The following is a 25976-nucleotide window of genomic DNA, read 5'->3' as shown; positions in this document are numbered from 1 at the left end:
TTATTTAGAGAGACAAGCCAGCAAACATGTTTGCCTTAACAAAGACCTAAATTACAAAAATGTTGAATTTTTTTAAAATAGAATATAAAATAGAATCACTTTTAAATATGAAACTTTTAATTTTGGATATGTATGTGTTTATATTTTTAATTGGCAGATATTTTATGATATAAACAAAACTAATTGGTTTATTATATTTCAAATAAATATGATTACAGAAAGAGTGCGTTTGTTAAAGAAGAGCTTTTTGACAACGTAGTTTGATCAGACAAGGGAATTCGGCGTCCGTGTGGACCCAGTGGGACAGTCCTCATGGAATTGTAGAAATCACTTATTCTGCTTTTCTTTTCTTTTTTTTCCTTTCCCTTTTTCCGTATTCAAAGTGTTATTTATTACTCTCTTTCTCTTGGCCATATTTACAATCAGAAAATAGTTATAAAAAATACTATAATAAAGAATTTCAGAAGATTGGATGCAGAGATTAATCAGATTTCTAAAATATATGTCAAGTCAAGTCATTTTATATCCATTTAAATTAACATTTTTTTTTTGGATTTTTTACTTTCAAGCTTCATCTTTGCCCACTTTTTCATATTAAGTTTTCAATTTTATTTGTAGCAAAAAAAAAATGCCCAGTTAAAATTAGTCCATTTTTTTTTTCTAATTCACTATATCATTAAATAATTTAACTTATGAATACGTACAAGTCGATTACGAATATTTTACAACATAAATAAGTCTCAAAATTATGTAAATAATTTCTACATTCAATATACAAAAATAAAAATAATCAATGTCTAAGAATAAAGACATGAAAATTTATATCCTTTTATACAGTTATATATTATTATAAAAGTGGGTAGGAGGATAAGATGGCGATTTTTTATTTCTTTTATTTTTAAATGTTGTCTATATGCTATTTTTTAATATCTATTCGGATAGGATAGTATATATGTAAGAAAATATTCTCTCTTTTAAATTACATGTAATTTTAGTATAATAATAGATGCATAATTGACGAAATTTTTTTATTTTTCATTTATTAACCTTTTAACGGATTTTTATTTAAATAAATATGATTAAGTACTCCAATTATTTTATTACCTTACGATCCTCTTTACTTATAATCATAATAACTCGTCAAAATGTTAATATTTATTAGGTTGACATGATTTTAACATGGAACAATACATTTGTTCTAAATTTTAGAAATTGATCTTGAAGAGTGTAAATGTGATCAATATAATATAAGTATCAACTTGTTTATTAGAGGACATTTTAATATATATATATATATATATATATATATATATATATATATATAATCATTTAAGTAAGACATTTAAAATTTAATTCATTCGATAATAACATAATTATTATGTCGCAAAGATGAGTTTGTGTTAGGATAGCACAAATATATTTATTTTAGGATCGTTAGATTGCAATACCTTATAAATGGAGCCGATTGAGTTGTTCTCACTTATAAATATATTGTAGGTCACTCATGAACACTTCTAATAAATTAAATATGAGTAAGCTTCTAGCACTAAAACCACATTGAAGTGTCTAGGTTAGTAATGTCTTTCTCAACTTGGTCCGAGGAGATATATGGTGGGAAATAGTCATTTTAGGAAATGGAAATGTTATCTTGACTTAGTTTTGGGGATGATTTCGACATACGACATTATTTATTACAATAACAATGAATTTAGTATAATGGATCTCAAAATTGTGACCAAGATTGAAGGTTTTGAACAATTCAAGAATGATATGTTGAACCCACAACTTCTTTCACCATCCCTTCATTATATCTCCCTAAGGTTAGTGGGATGAATTAAACCCAGAACCTCTCTCACCATCCCTTCTAACTTTTCTCACTAAGTCAATCTTATATCTCTTTGGTACAAAGCTTATGAATGTTTAATATTACAAGAGCTTGTTCACATTCTTGAAAGAGTTTTATCAACCTTCCTACTTTACAAATATGTTTTTTTTTATATATATAGAGTTGAGAAGAAAATAATCGTTACAAATCCTTTGGAGCCATTCTGAGACCAATTGAAGTTCTTCTTCTTAAATTACCATCTATCCAGACTCAAGCTCATAAATGCATTAAATATTTTTCATACAGTATAAATGCAAGTAGCTTATTTACCCGACTTCTTTGGAACATGATGTGGCTTATCAAGTCTACACAAGTAGATCATTTCCTTTTTAGCAAAAAATGTAGGGCCTACACAATTGACTAATTCCACAACACTAAGATTCTATCTTTTCTTAAGAAGTTGTTTACATGTATTAGCTTTAGGCACAATTTTTAAGAGATCTTTTTGTAAACATGTTATTGCCATGAGACTAACATTTCTTCCATGTGTAAAACAAGCATTTATAAATCTTCAATGTGTATTATGAAATGTTCAAGGCTTATCGTCTATTAGACAAAATGTACTTACTTGCGTTTGTTTAAGCAAAAAGCTTATAAGAAATATGTTTATCAGATGAAAAAGCTAATAAAAACACTAATGTCTTTGCACCTATACTAATTATCTTGTTAGGCTAAACATGATACTTGCATCTGACGAAAGTTGATGCTTATAATGATATGTTTTAATTACTTTGTTGTTTAAGTATGAAATCCAAACCAACTAAGGGTTTATTAAACTTTGATCCAACATCATGGGCTTGTCACAAGAAGTTAGTTGTTCAGAAACAAATGACTTATGACCTTATTCACATTAGGCTCTAAGGAAGGGGAACACCAGAGAGATTTGACATCAATGAGCCATGAACAAACCATATAACATGTTAAAATATCACTTTGAATTTAAAACCTTAAAGTAATAGATTTATATATCTTATTTCTTATGTATATATTTATCTCACTTATTCCTACTCATGGTAGATTCAAACTTATACTTAGAGTTCTAACACTTGGATTTACACAATTTCAAAAATTACATAGTCACTTTTTTTCTCAACTACATAATGGTTTGTTGTTATTAAGTATAATTACTAAAAAAATTGAAAACAAATTAAATATAATTACATCTCATTTCAATTAATTTTAGGCTAATTTTGGTTATGAACTGTATACATACTTAAAAATTAGAAAGCGAATTAGAAATAATTACATCTTATCTCAATTAATCTTAGACTAGGTATAAAAAAAATGTTCATTTGCTGCTCCCGGAGCTATGAACATATAAAGAAAATTACGAAGGTAATAACTTGAGGATTGCTGAATATATGAAATGATATAAATATTCCTAATACTTTAGAAACATAAATGGACTCTAAGATGTGTTACTTGGATAGGTGTGTGCTACAAGCATAAAGATAGGATAGGTTTAAAGTTACTATTACTAAAGAGTAAAGAAAGTTAGAAATTAACTTAGACTTAAATCCAAATTAAATTTATGACTAAAGAAATTGCAAGTTTTATTTTAAGAATATATTAATTGATTATGGAATGAATCAAATAATTTTATAGTCAACGGATAAATGATAATTTATAAAATTGGTGAAATGATCCATTTAAATTAATTAATTATACTGTTTTAAATATTTCGTAAATAATTAATTATATTGTAAAATAGTTTATTATTTTGATTCTAAAAGCTATTATTTTTGTGATGAAAAAAATATAACCAGTTATATTGAATAATAAATATTTAGTTCTACTTTTTTTTATATATAAAAATAAGTTCCTTAATTTTCAAGATTTTGTTTTACTTGGTTTCTCTTATGAAATAAATGAAAATCCAAAAATACAAAAAGTTGATTCAACTATATAATAGTGAGAGAAAGAAAACCCACAAAACATAACAATAGTTCATACGTATTCTTTCTAAAAACATGCATGAGTGTATAATTTAATTTTTCAAGATTGTACAAAAGGACATGCGTAAGAAAAGATAAACTTTTAAAAATAAATTTCAATATTCCAAAAAAAGAAATTAATTTTAACTCTTGATTAGGAAAAACCCAAGGTTAACAAAATTTATTTTTCGTGGTAAGATTTTCACTAAACTCTTTGATCATTAATTTGTTTCTTTCTTATGTTCCATCAACAATTTCTAACATATTGAAGCATATCTAAAAGGACTTTTTCTAATTCTATAAGTTGGCATGTAAGATTGAAATTGAGAAAGTGCTTTTGAACACCATGAGGGAACTGTGGAACTGCTTTTTTGCTATTTTCCCCCCACAAACTCTCCATCACATGATTAAAGCTTATGAAGTTTAGAACCATTTGTAAAACCTATAAACTATGATTTTATTAAGTTTGATGCTTAAAAAGATGTGACATGATCCAATTTTCAATTGAATGCTTTTGGAGCACTACTCCATCAAAATAGTGGGTGTTTTAATAATAGGTTAGGAGAAGCCTTAATCGAGAGAGAGAAGGTGTCCCATTTTTAATGATATAATAAAATTAAGCTCAACAGAATCAAGATGTTGCACTCCTCTCTTAATTGCATGCTTTCCTCACTCATAACATTTTTCTCTGACACATGATTATATATTTTACCTGACAAATAGAACATCAATGATTATATGTTTGATAATAGATATAACAAAGGATTAACATCATCTTTAATCCAAAACTTTAAAATATTGTTTTTTACTCAACTTTTTATTTATACTCAACATAAAATTTAGATTCACTATTCGTCATAATGTGATGTGTGTTCAAGAGTCAAATACCTATTATGATATCAGAATTATTGTTATAATTTATTCTAATAAAATTTTTTGTTTGTTAGATATATTGTTTTATTCGCTATCGGATCACTCATTAATGTCAAGTCTCACGTTTAAGATATTATACTTTAACGTGATAAGGTGTGTTGGAAGTCTCATATCGACTAAAGATAAGACCAATTTAAAATACATATAAGTGAGTGCAAACCTTCACTTTACAAACTAATTTTATAAAGTTGAATTAGTTTAAAGTTCACCTCTTAATACTCCCTTAAATATTAAATTTCTAACAAACAATGTTTAACTTCTAACAAAAAATATTTAACGTAAAATATCATATTTACATCTAATTTTTGGGTTGCTTATTACTTCATGAATGAGGATTGATCTATAGCTTAAATATATAAAGTTGTAACTTAAAGTATCACTTTACTTCTATATAGAATAGTCCAATGAAAAAGAGTGATTTCTAATGAATTGAAAGTTTAAAAAAGTTGTGAGAAAATTTGAAACTCTTTTTCATTTCCTCTCTTTTATGAGAAGTGGAAAATATAACCTTGTATATTGTATGTATGAAAATGGAAGTGAAGTGCGTACAATGATGTAAACTTTGCTTGAAAGGTTTGGGAAGTGGGGGTAAGCAATTGTGGAACTTTTTTGAGTTTAAAGAATGAAGATGAGGTTGAAGCAACGTTTTAGAGAAATGCAGAGGCACATGATGAAGATATGAAGATGTTGGTTGATTAATTAATGTGTGTGGGGGGATTCAGTTGGCACCTTTATTTCTTGTTAAGCTAACTCTATTGTTTTTGGTTAGTTTCTTCTTTGACTCACACACATCTAATATATATATAATATAGTAACTGCTTCTTCTGTCCCACAAATCCCTGGTTGGTCACCTTCAATGTTGTGTTTTCACCTTCCTAAGACTCAATTCGCATTTTTGGACCCACCAAATCAACCACTTTCACATGATAGTTTAAGTTTTTCAACTCCAAGATCATAAAATGGTGAAGTGTTTGTGAGAGATATGAATGAGCTTTCTTGAAGGTCATATCAGCCATAGTTGAAGTAAAAGGTCAAAACCCAAAAGCAGAGGGTTGGTTTAAATTTGGTAGCAAGAAAACAAGATAATGAATTTGATATTTAAAGTAAACACTGAGAACTTAGTTTATCTTATCTTGGTCACTGTAAACAACACTCAATTATTTCTTTGAGTTCACTCTTCACTACCTTCTTCAAACCACAAAATTACTTCTAGTAATCAGTGCAAATGAGAAAACTACAACATGTTCTAGAAACATATGTACTGAAAAGTGCATTCAAGAAATTAGTTGTTCAAAATGAAATCCCAAAAGGGTTATTTTTTCATCTCTTATTTCAAATTATGAGTAGAAGATGGTGATGGTTTGTTTTTTCCCCTTTCAGACATCTACCATATAAGGTTTGTTTTTATTGGTCTGGACTTTTCTTTAGAGGATTCGGGCCCAATAACCTCAAAGTCAACAACTGATCCACGAGGCCCAATTAAGAAAATGACTTATTGGTACACCAAACTCAGTACAACCCTGAAAATTTTTACTACCATTTCGCAAGATTCATCTTAGAAGCATCTATGCCCTCTTCATATACAAAACAAAACCATAGTCCACCATCACATTTTTACTTTTAGGAATAAAAGTATACCATTAATTAGTTGACAACATTTACTTTCCAATGGTAGTTCATTTCTTTCTACACCCCCATAGGGATTGTACAATTTCCTTTTAAGGATAAAATGATAATTTTCATACTTATAGGGATCTAGAAGGAAAAGGCGGAGATGCAGAAAGAAATCACATTTGTCCATATTTAAACATAAGCCCATCCGAAAATACCTCCGTGAAGCCCATGCATTTATTCAAAAGTCAGCAATTTTGCTACCCGGTATTTTGTCTTTAATAAAATTACACCTTAAAATTTAGTCCACAAAAACATGAAAAGATCACAAAAATTAACGAATTTTGTTTTTCCACAATGTAGGAAAAGTAAAAGTTTTTGTTATCCTTGTAATAATTACAGGCCCGTGGTCCTCCAAGAGTTTTAAAATGAAGCACATTTTGAAAAACAAAAGTTATGGAAAGATGTTAGTGACACCACATGAAACACGACACTTTAAAAATGTATTTTTGCACATAAAAGTGGTCGTCCTATAATGTCTCTACCTTCGTCGTGTTTTATGTTCTTGCCACTCGTGCTTTACCACAATCTTTCTTCTTTATTCCTCTTGCCCTCAAGTTTTGGTCTTCGAACCCTTACAAATGGAAGCAAAAAAGCATTTTAAATGAGAGAATAAGGATTAGTGTGACGTGATTAGTGCAAAGTTGGGGTCTTAATTATGGCATGAAGATAATCCACTACCAAATAACAAAGGGAATATGCCAGTGCGTTCTATATATTTCTACTTCCTTTCGTTATCGTGTTTGGTTTTCTATAAGAAAACACGTTTGGGACCAGAAGCGCAATATAGTTTTACAGTGTAACTCCCATTAATGTGGCTTATGGTCCCTATCCTTTTCTTTTTTAACTCATTGGATTTTTCAAGATACAATATTCTTATATGGGATGTACATATGATCTATCGATATCTCTAGCCACATCCTTGGTCAAGCATCCCAAAGATAAGCGGTCGAAGGCCGCCTGTTACAGGTGGACAATCCCATGGGTTGTCAATGTGACAATTTTTCCAAAATAATTTTAAGGAACTCATGACCCGAATGACCACCGTTCAGTCTAATGGAATTTTGTTGCCATAATTATGAGAGTTTCGACAGCACACACGGCCTTTCAGTCGAGCGACTTCATCAAAACTAAATATGTAAATTAAGAATTGGGCCATGATTAAAAAAACAATTGGGCCATGATTAAGAAAACCCTAATCACATGTCATGTCAAACACTATAAATAGGAGTCCAAGGTAAAGACTTTTACTTCGCATTTATTACAACATTAATTGTCTTTACTCGAACGAATTTGAACTGACTTAACCATCGGAGTCTTATAGACAGGTACCCTGATCTTGTGGACAACCAAGCAGAAAAGAGTAAAAGGAAATCGAACGGGACAGAAAGAAAGGAAATCGAACGATAGAAGCTGCTTCGAGGAGAGACAAATTGAGTACTTTTAGATAGGTGTTAGATCCTTATACCGAAACATGAAATTTATATAAAACAAGTATAAAAACCAAGTTACCAATTTGTATAAAAGTAAGTTAATTTGAGATATGTTGAATTTAATCGAATCATAAATGAAACTCAATTTGAGTTAATTAAATTAAACTAAATTAAATCGAGTCAAAGTTGAATAATCGGATAACTTAAACTCATAACTTAAAGTCAACGTCACACCTATGTGATTCATGTTAACATGTATTTAATACAGGTCGTTAACTACTTGCGTTTCTTAAGCTATGAAATTTAATGCTGGATACACGGTTCTGACTGAAAACATTATTTTATTTTAAGATTAATTGATCCAAGTTAATAGTAAGATTTGAAGGTAATCCAACAAATATATATTTATATACAACAAATTTCATATAACCATTCATAAATTCATATTCCATTGAAGAGTTGGTTTTAAGTAATTTTTTGTTTATTTCTGAATATACAAGAAAGAGAATAGATATCATCTCGATTTCTAAAAGGGATACATATCTTTGAATATTTGGAAATAAAAATTATTGTCTGCAATAACAACACATCCCTCACATTAATCTATTTTTCTTTTCTTCTTTAATTTTAATTTTTTAATTAAATAAAATTTATTTTTGTCAAATACCACCATACATGTTGATAGCATAGTTCTCTTTACTATAATATTCCTTAAATATATAGTAGTAGATTTGTATGCACACGTGTTTATATATATATATATATATATATATATGGGTTTTGCACTTGAAACACCAACCATTTTGCAAAACCCTCTGCTTCCTCTGTTTTTCTCAGACCTTTGCTCTCTTTCCATTCTCAACCATGATTGTGATGTCTGAGAAACCCCTTCAACCAGTTCCTCCACAGGTTTCAGACACCACCTTTTGTCCTTCTTCTAAGAGGTACTCAACTTTGTGCTTCACTGGTTTCTCTCTTTAGCTTTACACTTTGCAAATCACTTTTTTTTGGCAAATGAAAAGTCTCTTCCACCCATCATTCGCTAGTTCACAATCTTCAATCTTGTTCAGCTCATTCAACTTCTAAGGAGAAACTACACATTATCTTTAACATGGTCTAATGGTTTTATAACATTGAATTAATGTTATTTTGTTATTAAAATCTATATAAAGAATTTTTGCCTGTTATTATCCACATAAAAACCAACAACCTTGAAAGTTATTGTTATTTCTTGCCCGTTAAATGTTTGATATTATACTTCAGGTTGGAGGGAAAAATTGCTATTGTAACTGGGGGTGCTAGGGGCATAGGAGAAGCAACTGTGAGAGTTTTTGTGAAGCATGGTGCAAAGGTGGTGATTGCTGATGTTGAGGATGCAGCTGGAGCCATGCTAGCCGAGACACTGTCTCCTTCAGCCACCTATGTCCACTGTGATGTAAGCTTGGAGAAAGAGGTTGAGAATTTGGTTAGTTTCACAGTTTCTCGCTATGGACACCTTGACATCATGTTCAACAATGCTGGGGTGCTAGGGAACCAGTCCAAGAACAAGAGCATTGTGAACTTTGATCCTGATGAGTTTAACAGAGTGATGTGTGTGAATGTGAAGGGTGTGGCTCTGGGAATGAAGCATGCTGCAAGGGTGATGATTCCAAGAGGAGTAGGGTGCATAATCTCAACTTGTAGTGTTGCAGGGGTGATGGGGGGGCTAGGACCACATGCTTACACAGCCTCAAAGCATGCCATAGTTGGGCTTACAAAGAACACTTCTTGTGAGCTGGGGAAGTATGGGATAAGGGTGAATTGCATTTCACCATTTGGGGTGGCTACTTCCATGCTTGTGAATGCATGGAGGTCTTGTGAAGATGGAGAGGGCATCAATTTTGGGGTGCCCTTACCAGAGGAGGTGGAGAAAATGGAGGAGTTTGTTAGAAGTCTTGCCAACTTGAGAGGAACAACTTTGAGGGCAGTGGACATTGCTGAGGCTGCACTTTATCTTGCTAGTGATGAATCCAAGTATGTGAGTGGCCACAATCTTGTTGTGGATGGTGGAGTCACTTCCTCAAGAAATTGTATTGGATTGTAACTTCAATTTCTTGGTATATTCATGTTCCTTGTTTTTCTTCATAGTTGGTAGCTGTCGGTGTAGGATCATGCAAATGTTTCAACCTTGTACAATGATTCTGTATCAATAATAATTCAGTATGCACAGTTGCAGTTATTTTGAAGACTGAATACTCTATGCCTTGAAAGATTTGTAGTCATTCATTCAATCAAAAACATAGGTTAAGTCAACTATCTGATCTCAACTCGGTCTCCGATGGTTGAATCCTTATCATATCATAAAAAAAGGTTTCAAAGACTATGTTGATTGTACAAGAAACTTTTTGAATATACCGAAACATCACTAATTTTGGGTGCGATATTGTTTTTTCCCTGGCATGTGGTGTTCTTCAAAATTCACTTAGTAATTAGTAGTTTGAATTTATGTTCTGAGTACGTAAACATATAATTATTTTAAATGATTAGAAAAATTATTACATGATCAAAGACTTAGAAGTGAGAATCATCGGAGAGAAATACAATATGAATACGAGTATAATTCACACATAAAAAATTGACATATCTTTAATTGAGACATGAGTTTAACCTACATAAAGGAATTGACACAACCTCTAATCTAAAACCTCAATTCTAATACTATTGATGGATCTTTCAAAGGAGAATCACAAGAAAAATATAACATTAATGAGATATGAGTCAAACCTACATATAAGGAACTCACCTTACCTCTAACCTAAAATCTTAAAACAAAGAACTTATGAATTTTCATTATTTAACTTTCTCAATTTTATTCAATGTGTGACTTAAACTTAATTTATGAATATCTATTTTTATATAAATTTAACTTTCTTATTTCAATTCAATGTGAGACTTAGATTTTTGAATTCTCAAAACAATCGATAGAATCTTAAACAAAACTATACAAGAGATGTAATGATCTTGTAACAAAAATAATCAAGCATGAAAGGGAGAGCATTAATTAGGTGGCACCCACAACACTTGCTTTCTCATGAGAATGGAGAGGGTGATTATAGTAAGATGCATGATTCATGAGCTTCATTAGTTTATGTTGAATCACCCAATATGTAGTTCACAGGGTGATTATAGAAAGATGCATGATTTATGAGCTTCATTAGTTTATATTGAATCACCCAAGATGTAGTTCACAAAGTACAACCAAGTTGATGAAAATGCAGAGTATTCTGATGAACAATCATATACTAACATTGTTTTTTGCATTTTAAAGATTGAGAAGACCCAAATAGGGTTTTGTGTGAGCTGTGAGGGGCACGTAGCCCTTTATCTAAGGGCACTTTAGTTGGTTGACCTTAAGAATCCCATTGTGTGGGAATCAAACACAAAACTTGTTATTAGAAAATTAGATACGACAGCGAAGAAAGCTGGGGATTGTGGGGTTTTAAAAATTGTTAAGCTCAATATCTTGTTCAAGATAATCATGACTCGTATCTTGTTTAGGTTTGGACCCTAATGTTGATGCACTAACTACTTTATATTGAATCGTGATTTGTAAGTTATAACACAGATTTCAAAATCATCAAGGTCTTCAAGACTGGGAAATGTGTGAAATATTCAACATGCACGCATTTTATGAGCCATCATATATTATTTTATTAATATGTCAATATTAACATAATATGATTTTCCATATATAAATTCCAATTACAACAAATACTTTAGAGTTGATTCAAATTTATTAGGATTACAAGAAGGTTTCACTGGGAAGAATAAACACTAATGAAATCCGAATCCAACCACATAAAATATTGAAATCATTCTCAATCAAAAATCTTAAAAACATAAATTTATGGGTCTTCATTCTTATATGGTGCTTCACTTTTTCATTTCTATCTAATGTGAGACTTAGACTCACATACTAAATTGTAATATGTAAATTTGTTTAGAAAGGTTTTTTACATATATCGTAGAAATGAGAAGTATTAGTTTTTGTGTGTGTCATCATAGTTGTTTATTTATTTACCTTCTAAATCTTATTTAAATTGAAGTTGAGGTTTTGGGTCCAATGAATATTTTTTTAAATATGATTCCAACTTTTTAGTGCTTTGCTATATATAAAATTGTGAATATTGTACACGAAGAGGGGACAAGACCCACTTAAAATTTGTACAAATTATTCACATTAGTGGAATTAGGTAGCTTGTAAAAAGGCTTTATTGTCTTTAATGTGCAATCAATTAAACAATAAGTTTCTTAGAGAGCTAAAATGATGCAATGTATTTATTTGTTATATTTGTGATTTGTAGCTACCACCAACCATATCTCTTTGATGATTTTTGTGCATTATTTCTTCCAACAAGATATTATTAAGTATATATATGTCCAGCTTATTCAAATTTTATGAAATTTAAATCTGTTCAAGATTATTTAGTGACAATTTTGAGATAATATAATATTTTTTTTGGGTTAATATGCATACAAAATTGTCAGCACTTATTCATGCTTTCTGGTTGTTATATTGAATATATTGGAAATTTGAGTAAAACACTAACACACATAATGTGTGCATCAACTCACAAGTATAAGCGTATTGGATACAGTGGGCACAAACTTATACTTAATAAAATTTCTCTACTTTTGCATTGATGTTATCCATAAAAAATATTTTTTTTGAGTTTGATTTTTATTTTAATTCATATTTTATAATTTTTTGGAATTCACCTTAAATCTGGATGTTATAAACCCTAATTCATGAATAAAAGGGAAATCCAATTCTATTTTTCACACAAACGTTTAAAGTGCTGTGGAAATATGGAAAAAAAGGGGTTAAATATGTTTTTTGGTCCCAGTGAATTTTGAAATTAGTCTATTCTGAAATTTTGGACCAATTTAGTTTTTTATCTTTCGAAATATGTGGATTTAATCCTTTTAATCAAACTTTATTAGATTTATTTTATGTTTCGTACACATTTCAAGATTATATTTGAGTTGTTTATACTATTTGACACATTTTTACTTTAATATTAAGTCAAATACTATTATGAAACGCGTTTGAATTGTCAAATAAACTTGACGGAATTTGATTAAAATAACTAAATTCACGTATTTTAAAAGATGAAAGACTAAATTAATCCAAAATTTTAAAATAAACTAATTTCAAAATTCGCTGAAAGTTAAGAAATAAAAAAATATTTAACCTAAAAATAATATACTTTCTAACGATAATAACTCTAGTGCAGGTTTTGTGTTGAATGGGAAAATTTTGATAAGAATATAGCACTTGCCAAAACAAGCCACAAAAATATTATCGTGTGGGAAGAGTGTGATAAAGCCCATTATAGGAGATTTCTTCCTGTACAGCCATGTTTCCTTCATGCACCCCATACATTTAAAATTTCAATTATACCTATGTTGAAATTAATTAAAAAGATGGTGTAAGATTTTTTTTGTTTTAATTAAAATTTTTATTTGTACAATTCGTAGATATTTTGAATTGTATAATTTAAAATTCAAAAATATCAATTTTATATATTTTAGATATATATAATCTTATAGATTTGTATTTTGGATTATAGAAATTCAAAATTGAAATTATTAATTATGGATTGCAGGAAGCAATAGCATGTGAATAAAAAAAAGGTGGCATGACGATATTACCTCAAGTCTTTTGCTTGTTATATACAGTTTTAATATTTTTAAGCTCAATTAGAAATGGCTTAAAAGGTGAGAAAGACTTGAATTCAAACTTTTACGTCAATATTTCTAAGAGAAAAACAAAATTAAAAATATTTTATAGTTAAATTCAACATATGTAAACTAGAAATAATCTTTTAGAAAAAATAATATGAAAATGTTTGTAAAATTAACTTAATGCATAATTCTTTTAATTAATTTATATATTTTTGTAATTAAATTTCTGCAAACCATGTTATAGGTCCAGCTATATAATTTGTTTCACAAAGAGGGAAGAACTTAATAGTGAAAATAATATTATAATAAAAATTGAAGAATGAAATTTTTTCATCTATGAGATATTGTTTTTGAATTTTTCTTTTTTGAATTTCTTTTTTATCTTATGGTGATTGAAAAGAATATTTGTCTTTACAACGGTATTGTTAACTTCAGTTCTGACACATCATAATCTCAGAAAACATGTGATCACTTTTTTAAACCAAAATAATTTTGTTCCAAAGATTTCTGCAACTTTTTGACAGAGTCAATCTTCAAAAAAAAAAAGACAAAGTAAAAGTTTCAGAATTAAAAGATAATAAACTTATTAAAACATAAAATAAAAATCTAGCGATTCTACACCAAAATCTAAATAAATAATATTTTAGTTACAATTTTAATTCCAAAATTTGTGAGTATTTTTTGTTTTAGTCACTAAAATTTTCAAAAGTATTTTAGTTCTTTAAAAGTTAAAAAAATAGTTTATAAGCATTAAATATGAGAAACTACAATGGAATTTTAAGAATCAATGTTTATGATTTAAGATTTAAAATTTTCTTTAATTTTTAAAATGTAGTATTTCGAAACTAAAATTGAATATACTTCTGAATTTTGAGCGATTTTTTTTTCTAAATTTTAAGAATTATGGAAAATTTTGCTTTAAATTTTATATACTAAAAGTAAATTAAATTTGAAATAAAAATTTAGGTTTTTTTTTCACTAATAGGCAATCCAGTTGGGTAAATTATGGTAGTAGGCATTTTTTTTAAATTACCATTATAGGCAAAATGTGTGGGCGCTGAATGTTTTCTGATGAAGAAATTGTTATACCCCCATGCGTTCTTAGGTCAAATCTGGTCAGAGGATGAAATCATGTGGGAGTGGACGATTTTAATAACGAAATCGTGGGGGACATGACGTTTTCAAGAAGAAAACGTCTTGGGTGTGGCGTTTTTAAGAGAAAACGTGCAAGGGATGCATGTTTTCACCTTTTTTCTTTTTTCTTTTGCTTTGCGCACCCCCATCCAGCTTTCTATGATTCAGATCCTCGTATTCTTTTGTATTTTATGCAATATGAACATGCTTTATCAATCCATTCTACAACCTTGATTACATAAATAAGGCTTATCAAATCCAATTCCACCCATTGCGAAATGAGGACTATTGGTCAACATATACATGTCCTAATTTCATTCCAGACCCGCAAACTAGGCGCAAGGCTTCCGGACGACCTACAATAACTAGGATCCATAACGAAATGGATCAACCCATTACGGATAAACCAAAAAAATGCTTTTATTGTCGCACTAACCCATTGCGAAATGAGGACTGTTGGTCAACATATACATGTCCTAATTTCATTCCAGACCCGCAAACTAGGCGCAAGGCTTCCGGACGACCTACAATAACTAGGATCCATAACGAAATGGATCAACCCATTACGGATAAACCAAAAAAATGCTCTTATTGTCGCACTAAGGGTCATCATAAGGGACAATGTCCATTTCGCCAATAATTTGTTCATTTTTATTTTCAATTAATTTACTTTTTAATGTTTTTTTCTTCTTTCTTCAATGTCAAAATTAAGACAATTTTTATGACATTAACATATCTTATGCGTTCATCCACTATAATTTCAAATAGTTTATTCTCTAATGGACGAAAAAACTCTATAAAATTATTACAAATTATTATGATTGTCTTTGTATCCAATTCGAATTTAATCAACTTTTTTTACAAAAAAAAATTAGTACCGTAATCGATTACAATTGTAATCGATTACATTTAAACCAGAAATAATGCACTCATTCTCTAATCAATTACAGTTTGTCCGTAATTGATTACATTAAACCAAAAATATTACAACGCATGCAATAATCAATTAAATCACAGTGTAATCGATTACATAGAGAAAAACGTTCCTCCTACACGATTTCAATATATAACCACTTAAAAGCATGTTCATATTGCATAAAATACAAAAGAATACGAGGATCCAGAATCGTAGAAAGCTGGATGGAGGGTGCGCAAAGCAGAAAAAAAAAAGAAAAAAGGTGAAAACATGCACCCCTGACACATTTTCTCTTAAAAACGTCACACCCTAAGACATTTTCTTCTTGAAAACGTCATGCCCCCCCCCATGATTTCGTTATTAAAATCGTCCACCCCCACACGATTTCATCCTCTGACCAGATTTGACCTAAGAACGCATGGGGGTATAACGATTTCTTCATCAGAAAACGTTCATTCCTCACACGTTTTGTCTATAATGGTAATTTTTTTTAAAAAAATGCCTACTACCATAATTTACCCAACTGGATTGCCTATCAGTGAAAAAAAAAAACCAAAAAATTAGTTAGTCAAACTTAATATAAGTATTGAACAATTAGAAGTTTGATAATACACGTATACATTGTAATTTCTTTATCATTCTAAACACATTTCTAATGCAAATTTTGTGTAAAATTAGATAAGAAGTTTTAGAACTTATCTCCAAGAATTTAAAATTAGTGAACTTGTGGAATGAATGTTTGGATTAAGTTAAAAATATGTATAGTTTTGAGTCATTGAATTTACTTCAGATCATGAAATCCAACTTTGATGAACTTTGTCTCAATCAAATAATTTAAGTTTAATTTAGTAGTTTTACACGCTTCTAAAATTTAAAATCATAATTATTGAAAAATTTGAATCAAACAATGTTTATATTCTTAGTTTGAATAAATAAAAATACACTTTAACTAAACACATGCAAATTCCTTAAAATTTAGAATCTAATTATTGAAATATTTGAAGCAAACAATGTTTATATTCTTAGTTTGAATAAATAAAAATACACTTTAACTAAACACACGCAAATTCCTTAAAAAATAGTACTTAATTGATGGTTTTTTTTACTTAAGAGTACTTAATATAAGTATTGAACAATTAGAAGTTTGAAAATAGACGTATACATTGTAATTTCTTTATCATTCTAAACATATTCCTTAAAAAATAGTACCTAATTGATGGTTTTTTTAATTAAGAGTACTTAATATAAGTATTGAACAATTAGAAGTTTGAAAATAGACATATACGTTGTAATTTTTTTATTATTCTAAACACATTTCTAATGCAAATTTTGTGTAAAAATAGATAAGAAGTTTTAGAACTTATCTCCAAGAATTTACAATTAGTGAACTTGTGGAATGAATGTTTGGATTGAGTTAAAAATACATATAGTTTTGAGTCATTGAATTTACTTTAGATCATGAAATCTAACTTTGATGAACCTTTGTCTCGATCAAATAATTTAAGTTTAATTTAGTAGTTTTACACGCTTCTAAAACTTAGAATCATAATTATTGAAAAATTTGAATCAAACATGTTTATATTCTTAGTCTGAATAAATAAAAAATACACTTTAACTAAACACACGCAAATTCCTTAAAAAATAGTACTTAATTGATGGTTTTTTTACTTAAGAGTGTACCCGCGCAACCATCTTTTCCTTAAGAATTGTCTACCAAGGATCGAACTCATGATCTTGACTTTTGATACTAATTGTTAGCAGGATCGAGCACTTACCACTAGACCAAAAACTATTTAGTAAAACAAGTAGTCACTAAACAATGGAGAGTCATCTTGCTCTTTTTTCCTAATTGTTTTAGAAGATTCTTCAACCATATCATCTACTTTGCTTCTTTATGGTGTTTGATTTAGTTCTACATAATTTAGGAGTGTGAGGAGTGTGAAATATGGTTCTCTATTTTGCTATATAAGAGACCCTTTGTAAAACTTGATACACACCAAAATAAAAATACTTCTTAGTGTAATTGTGAACATAAGTATACACATTATCCACCGAATCACGTTAAATTATTCGTATCTTATTTTTTCTCTCTTTTATTCTTTCTTTTATTGCTTTGTTCCTAACCCAATAACCCATGATACCCAATAACCCATGATGGGTGTGATTCCTAAACAAATTCACCCCACCCCTAACAATTAGGCTTTCTAAAAGTTTTTCAAAATTTGTAGCAAATATCTTCAAACACGTTTATGTTCTTTTACCAATTGAAAGACAATTCTAAAATTAATTGAGTGTTACTAAATGGTGGTTAATATAATATACTCTTTGGGTGTCACTAAATAATTACCAATATAGTATACTCTTCGCAATTTATATTTATTCCTTAAAACATATAAAATAAATAAATTCTTTAAACTTAAGTACTCGTTCAAGGATCTCGACAAGACTTTATTATTTATTTGAATCTCACTTATTAGGTTTCCCTATATTTGGTGTTGAGAAACGGATAAATAGTACAATTTCTAAGAATCCTCTTGCTCCATCAACAACAAAAATTAAACTTAATCTACCTTCTATAATGTCTCATTTAAAGACTTTTCTTTTTTTTCTATGAATTTTCAATGTTTTTTCTAAATTTTCTAGTATCATGTTACTTATATTCCTGATAAGACATATGATAGAAATGACAATGAATCACGATAAGCATAGATAGTATCTATTAACTACTTGTTCTTTTAAGAAAATTCATTTTGTTACTTATAAAAAGAATATTTGTATATATTTTTTCATATTTACCGATATTTATAGGTAGTTGTAAATAATTTTTATTTCTTAATTTCAACTAAAACTATTTAAAAATAATCTTTTAAAATATAAATTCAAATAAAGTGGCGAACCATGACCTTTGCACGAAGCAACTGTAGTCGATATTCTAAAAGAAGGTAACCGGAGGTATGATGCTAAAAAGAAAATTTTAAATAGGACATTACAAAATAAAATAAAGATATACTTTATGGCTTAAGAAAAATAGAAAAATTAAAGTAATAACATACGCTTTTTATTTCATTATTATCCTTGAAAATGTAAGTTTTATATTCAACGTGATATTGAAAGGTCAAGAAGTATTTGTTTACCAATATTATCAATGATCATGTATTGTGAGTTGTGTAATGAATATATCCAACTGTCACAGCAGATAAAATTCAAAAAAGAAAAAAAAAATCCTGTAACGAATATATCTAACATCATTTCTTATACTTTTCTTTTATGTAATAAAAGTAAAGTTTTATATACTCTAAAATAAACTTTGAAATATTTATTGTATATAATCTGTTTCTAAGACGAACAGGACCTCTAGTAGTTAGGTGCCATTTCATTGTTTAAATTTGGTTTAAATATTTTTTTTCCAATTTAATCTTTTAATTTTAGAAATATATAATTTTTTTTTTATATTTTAAATATACTGTATTTTATTATAATATTTAATTTATTTTACTCCACATTTTTTTAATATTAATTGAAAAACATGTTTAAAATATTAAATAAATTTAATAAATTTGATTAAAAAAATTAAATGTATATATTTCTAAAATCGAATAATTAAATTAGATAAAAGTTAAAAAATTAATTTTCAGCTAAAATTAATGAAAAAGAAATATTTAATTTAAATTTGATGTGATGGGTAAAGTTAAAAATAGTTTTTGCATTTATTTACTTTTTGTTTTGGAGTGTTAGATAGAAGACACGAAGAGTATATTTAATGAATGAGGTGGGTTGAGTTAGAGTGCATGATGAATTGAATTTGAATTGAGATTTTGTGGCAGAGAGAGTGCAGGAAAGTGGCAGAAAGCTGTGGAAATTACCCAAAACTTTGCAGACACCATTTGATGTGTCCAATGCATTCACCACATACGTGTCACTCTACATGCTCCTTCCTTTTTCTACCCCTACTCTTTCTCTTACACCCTCAATTTCATAATCATTTTTAAATCACCCCAAATTACTTACAATAGATACGTTTATCAAATGTTCAAATACAAATTCTGAATTTGGTTTTGGAATAACCCAGTTTATTTATTTATTTATTTAACCCTAGTTTTTTTTAGTTGTAGAAGGTGAGCATTAACTTCACTATCCCACTAGCAAGAGTTATATTCTTCTTCTCACTGGTGATTTGGTGTATGCAAAAGTTGATGATGAGTTCAGAGGAAAGTAATGAGAGAAGAAAAGGTTCAAGGAAAAGAAGGGATGATTCTGATTCTGTCACAGTCACAGAGAAAGAGAAAGAGAAAGAGAAAGAGAGCATGGTGAAAGGTAAGAAGAAGATGAAGCAGAACTCCGACAATGAAATTCATGTGTTAATGTCTTCGGATGCAGAATATTGTTACTACATGTTGGAGGCCATGCCTCAGCCAGGACCTACATGGTCCACACCAGGTCCTTGTGTGTTACCTGAGACAACACCAACACCATCACCATCACCACCATTTGAAGATACCCAAGATTCTTCATGCACTTGGTGGCTCAAATTTCTTGAAGGCTTTGATGAAAATTTGAGCATAGAGAAAATGGATCCACCATTTGAGGAAAATGTTGTGACGGAAAATTGCAAGGGATTTGGCTACGAATCACCTCTTGTGGATGCAATAGATCTTAGTTACTGTTGTCCAGATGATTGGTTGCTGATTCCGACAATGGACCAGGATTTTGGAGACTTGCTAATGCCATAGCAAATTCCTGTTTTTTTTTTTTTTTTTTCTTTTCTGGTTGGTGTTTTGACAGTTTATTGCAGCAGGTTTGAATTTAAATGTATGGTTTTTTGAAAAGGAAAATGTTTATAAAATGTTGTGTAAGTTGTATAGTTTTTTTTTTCTCCATTGTGTTCCGACATATATTTGTTCATTTCATTGTATGAGTTTGCAGTTGTTATCACAAATTTCATTTTCCAACCAACACAGAGCTTCATTTGCTCTCTTTGCACTTCAAATTTGTGGAGATGGAATGAGTTTGTTGTGGTAAGATCTTGAACTTTCTTATCATGTGTTTCAAAATATCATAGGTGATTTCATTTTCGTTTCCACATTCTATTTATTTGTAAGTAAATTTTCTGTGAGTGGGGCCATTTAGTTTTGTGGGATTATAGCTTGGAATTTATGTAATAATAAAGTGCATATTAGAAAAAAGAAAAAAACAAAGTAGGCCAAATAGTTAGGTCTAACTGAAAAAAAATGGGAACTTTAATTTCAGCAAGTGAATTTTGATTAGACCCATTTAAGTGAATTTAATTAGTTCAAATACACTTAAACTAGGAACAGTTTATAAATGGATAAATCAGTCCACCGTTTAAATAACAATAATGATTCCAATGTATTAAAAATTATATTATTTTATTAAAATACATACATATGTACATGTATTGAATATCAAATCACTATATAATTTAATTTTCTTTATTGAATTAATTTTAAAATTAAGTATTTTATGTTTTTTAAAAATAGGTTGGTGTAGTTTAGGGTGGTTTAAAATAAGTAGAGTTGACCAATTTTTTATATTTGACCTTTGGGATTGTTTTGGGCGGTTTGCCTTGCCAGCTCTACACACAATATCTTCATAGGATTCGGGTTTTGTTACTTCGATAGATTTTGTAAATTATTTTATTTTAGGTAAATAAATTTTCATTCTAACATTGACGAGGAGAAAGAGAAGATAAAGATCGCTTAATCAAAATAAAATAAAGGGATATAAAATCAATAGTAAATCCTTTTTACTTTAAAATTAATCAATCAAAAATTTCAAAGTAATAAAAGCAATAATTGTGAACTTCATTTACAATGTCTTCATTTATTATATATGCTTTATTTTGTGTGATAGTGTCTATGGATATAGACATGTCATTGAGCTTCATATCAACATTATATGGTTTAATTGATTAGATTGGTTCTTAATTCTCGTCCATCAGATTTTAGAAGCATTGTTGTTATGTCATAAACTATATGGATGAGATGAGAGAAGAGATTTTATAAAGAATGGTAACTTATTTTTTATCAAAATTATTTATAAAAAGTAGATTAATATCCCACACCATGATTAAAAGAATAATAGTATATTACCCAATTATAATTGCAATTTGTTTTAATTTTGGTACAAATTTAAATATGTGCATTGGTTAAACGTGGGAATGAGTAATATTGACTTTTAAATTAGGTATAGAAATAAAAAGGACTGATCTATATTCATTTTGTACAATTTTGGAACCGATCTTATTCAAAATTATTGAAACATCCCTTTACTTGTAGACAATCTAAAACATTTGTTTTCAATAATGTTTTTATTCAAATAATTACTTTTCATTTCTCTCTTGATTATTCTACTTGTTAAGTTTTCTCAAATAACTCAAAGTACTTTCTTTTTTATTACAAAAATCAAATCATAATATGATGAAATAATGATATTTTATAAAGATAATTAGAATTTTTTGTTATTTATACTTATCCAAATCCATAATATTTTATTTTAAACTATAAATCAATCGTTTCATTACTTATTTTGAAAAGAGAAATTCAATTGAAAAATATAAATATTTTAGAGGTTTAATAAAATAATTTTTTATAAAAGTTATATTAAAAAATAATCAAATTGAAGATGTTAGTGTTTAATAAAATATAAATAAAAAATTAAAAAAAATATTTTATTAAAAATATGAGAACGAGTTCATTTACATAAATAAAACATGTTTGAACATGATTATATATAAAGAAAAAATACAGACAACAAAACATAATAACAAAAAAATATAATACAAGATCTAACATAAACATAAAAATGAGATATTTCATTATAACATAAACAACAAAGTATTACATAATATTACAGAGACAATATAATAGAAACATCAAAACAAAGTAACAATAATGTTATCTCATTGACATCAACATCAAACTACACTGACTCAACTTTCAATAACAAATTTTCTTAATAAAATATTTAAATTTATAATAAATTTAAAACTTAAGTAAGAAAATTGAATAATATTATTGCTATACAAATCTTGGACGCCATATTATAATACAATATTAAAAATAAAATATTTAGCAAATTACATCCAATTAGTAGATGTAAATTTTTTATTAAATGTATTTATGAAATGCTGCTCAAAATTTCCATTTTAATGATAAAGTCACTCTCTAAGTTTAAGTAAGATATTATAAAAGGTTAATTATGTTTTTCATCTCTCAAGTATTGTGCGGTGCAATTTTATTTTTAGTCTTTCAACTAACGTTTGCTCCAATTTGGTTCCTCATGTTTTGAAACGATTGAAAATAGTCTCATTTTTGGACGTCGTTAGTTGTGTTTGACACCTGACAAACGGATTGCCACATATGGATCCCGTTTTAAGCTGTGTAATGAATTTTATGTTTAAGCATGTGTTAATTAAAGATGAAGACAATTAAATAAAACGAAATTGGACAAAACATAAAATTCATTACACAGCTTAAAACGAGATCCATACGTGACAATCCGTTCGTTTGCTAGGTGTTAAACACAACTAACGACGTCCAAAAATGAGGATTATTTCTAATCGTTTCAAAATATAAGGGACCAAATTAGAGCAAACATTAGTTGGAGAACTAAAAACAAAATCGCACAATACTTAAGGGACGAAAAACATAATTAATTCTATTATAAAAGTATATATGTATTTTATAAAATAAATCAAATTACTTCCAAAATAATTTTAATTATATATTCTAAATGTATAATTAAATTAATTAATGCAATTGTAAATCATATATGATTAAAATGACCACATGATATATTAATTATACTCGAATTATTATTACCCAATTAAACTAATTAATACAAACTACTTTATTTACATTTTTTTAATAATATTTTTACTTTTACTGGTAAAATTATGTAATAATAATACTGATAAACATAATATGGTTCACACTTGTTTCATTCTTCAATTGTTATTTTTCAACAATAAAGCATAAAGCTTATCATATATATTTTAATTAAAACCCACACCTGCTTAAATAATCTATGCAAACAGGTCTATTAGTTAGGCTACTACATGTGCCCAATTCACTTCAATGTTAGGTCTAACAGTGATTTAGTTTATACAATTAATATCAATTCATATTTATAAAAATCATATTCATATATTCACATTTAAAATTATCATATAAAATATTTATTTGCATATACCTAATATATATTGTAAACTTTCAAATATCACTACAATATTAACATTAAAACAATCACTATCGTACATAATTTCACTAATCATATTAACAAAAGTTATACTTATTTACAAAATATCTAAATTCCATCTCAATCAAAATAATAATAAATTCATATTTTATTTTTCTATTTGTAATATTCATTAAAAAAAAATCCACAAACAATATCTAGATCTTACCAAATAAACTTAAAAAGCCACATGTTAAACGATAAAAGTGTTTCTTTGTTGGAGCTAACACAAGTGGGCTATGATGAAAGAAAATTTCATCATGCATCCTAAATTCCAAATGCATCAATTCAAGTTCATAGCACTTTTAGATTAAACCTAAACTAAACATTTGAAGAAAATGATGACAAACCAAACTTTAGTAGTTTCATATTGGGATATATCGGTCATTTCAAAGGTGCAAACTTTAACCACAACTTTAGGAGCTAATCCACACCCTCCAATCCCCCATATCATAAATCAATCAATCTCAACCATCTATGCATTATTGAACCAATACCAAGGGACCAAACTTGGATATACCTTCCTCTCTTTGCCTATAAAATGTGACACAACACACAACCAAGCCTTCCATAACACAACTAGTGCAACCATTTCCTAAAACACAATCCTAGGACCATACATTAATTTCACAACATGGATGATGATGTTGTGATGCAAGAGAATCATTAAAAGATGGAAGTGCAAAACAAGGCCATAGTTGAAATTCTATACAAGTCACTATGGGGACAAGGGACAATGGAAAATGTCACCAAATTGCTAGCAAGTGACCTTGAGTGGTGGTTCCATGGTCCTCCTCATTGCCACCACATGATGAAGGTGCTCACCGGAGAGACAGATCACATCAAAGGCTTCCGGTTCGAGCCGAGGCGGGTCGCCGCCGTTGGTGGCGACCACGTGATCGCGGAGGGGTGGGAGGGCAAGGCCTATTGGGTGCACGTTTGGACACTAAAAAATGGCCTCATAACTCAATTTAGAGAGTACTTCAACACATGGCTTGTGGTGAGGAATTTGATGCAACCAAGTTGGGAAGATAACAAAGATAGCATCATGTTTTGGCAAAGCCAGGCTCGTGATCTCTATCAAAGGTCACTTCCAGGAATTGTACTAGCCATTTAGCCACAGCAACACTTCATGGTTGTGGTTAATTGGAAGCTGGTTAGGGACATTATAATGTGTAATGTACCATAAAGTGGCCCTACGGATTAAACACATATGTTGTTCTACTCAGCAACAGATTTTGTATTATATTTGGCTTGTGGACCTCATCCACTGTTCCATAACATGATTATCAAGTTGAAAGGGAAAAGAGTGAATAAGAGGGCCAAGAAAAAAGGTTGTGAAAAAAGTCTGTGAAATCATGTGTATAATATTAAATGTTCATGTTGCACTCATTATTGGTTTTGCTGAAGACTCATTATATTTGAAGTATGAGTTGTCTACATAAGAAACGTTGCAAAATCAGGTGAAATGATGATATCCTGAAGAGAGAAATCCAAAAATGAAACTTGATGATGGTACTAAAATCGTGGTAGGTATAGAGAGTTGGACACATATTTAATATAATTGTTGTGTTATTTCTTGTGTAACATTTATTTTACAGTAGTGTTGGGAAATCAATCTGCATATGATGATGCAGTTGCAGAAATGAATTCAGTTTTCTTTACGTTCTTACAGATTATTTATTCTATTTTCATTGTGATTGGTAATTGCCACTCCTTTTTAATCTTTCCTTTGATCACTCACCATTGTTAAAGAAAAAATCACTGACTTTTTGGAATTTTATCTGTCTTTTAAAGTAATCATAGTAACGAATTATGGCCTTTTCTACTCTTCCTATGTCAAGTGCTAAAATGGAGTAAACTCTTATTTTGGTAGTTGAAGTTGTGAAACATTATTTTTTTTAATAAAATAAATGAAAAAACACATTATTGTATAGATGACAATCTCAACATGGTTAGCATCTCCATCTAAACTTAAAAGTTTAAATTTATCTCTAAAAATATACGATTGAGAAATTTTGAAATATATTATATACCAATTTTGTTCTTGAATTTTCAGTCCAAAAGTGTTGCATGTGGCATCAATT

General features: G+C 28.9%; 2 protein-coding genes across 2 annotated transcripts; both read left to right on the top strand.

The window, feature by feature from the left end:
* The first annotated feature begins 8628 nt into the window (after positions 1-8628).
* LOC114185674 (short-chain dehydrogenase reductase 2a) lies at positions 8629-10081 on the top strand. Its single transcript, XM_028073542.1, has 2 exons — positions 8629-8800; positions 9120-10081. The coding sequence occupies exons 1-2, from the start codon at positions 8721-8723 to the stop codon at positions 9937-9939; spliced, it is 900 nt and encodes a 299-aa protein (XP_027929343.1). The 5' UTR covers positions 8629-8720; the 3' UTR covers positions 9940-10081.
* Positions 10082-24476: 14395 nt separating this feature from the next.
* Positions 24477-25492, top strand: LOC114182979 (senescence associated gene 20-like). Its single transcript, XM_028069789.1, has one exon. It carries the CDS (start codon positions 24563-24565, stop codon positions 25004-25006), a length of 444 nt encoding a protein of 147 aa, XP_027925590.1. The 5' UTR covers positions 24477-24562; the 3' UTR covers positions 25007-25492.
* The last annotated feature ends 484 nt before the right edge of the window (positions 25493-25976 follow it).

This window comes from Vigna unguiculata, chromosome 5 (genome assembly GCF_004118075.2).
Source record: "Vigna unguiculata cultivar IT97K-499-35 chromosome 5, ASM411807v1, whole genome shotgun sequence".
NCBI lineage: Eukaryota > Viridiplantae > Streptophyta > Magnoliopsida > Fabales > Fabaceae > Vigna > Vigna unguiculata.
This window is presented reverse-complemented; position numbering and strand designations above follow the sequence as displayed.

Coding starts and splice junctions, on each gene's coding strand:
- LOC114185674 (XM_028073542.1), top strand. CDS start 8,721: ATGATTGTGATGTCTGAGAAACCCCTTCAACCAGTTCCTCCACAGGTT. Junction 8,801..9,119: donor TTTTGTCCTTCTTCTAAGAG/GTACTCAACTTT, acceptor ATTATACTTCAG/GTTGGAGGGAAAAATTGCTA.
- LOC114182979 (XM_028069789.1), top strand. CDS start 24,563: ATGGAAGTGCAAAACAAGGCCATAGTTGAAATTCTATACAAGTCACTA.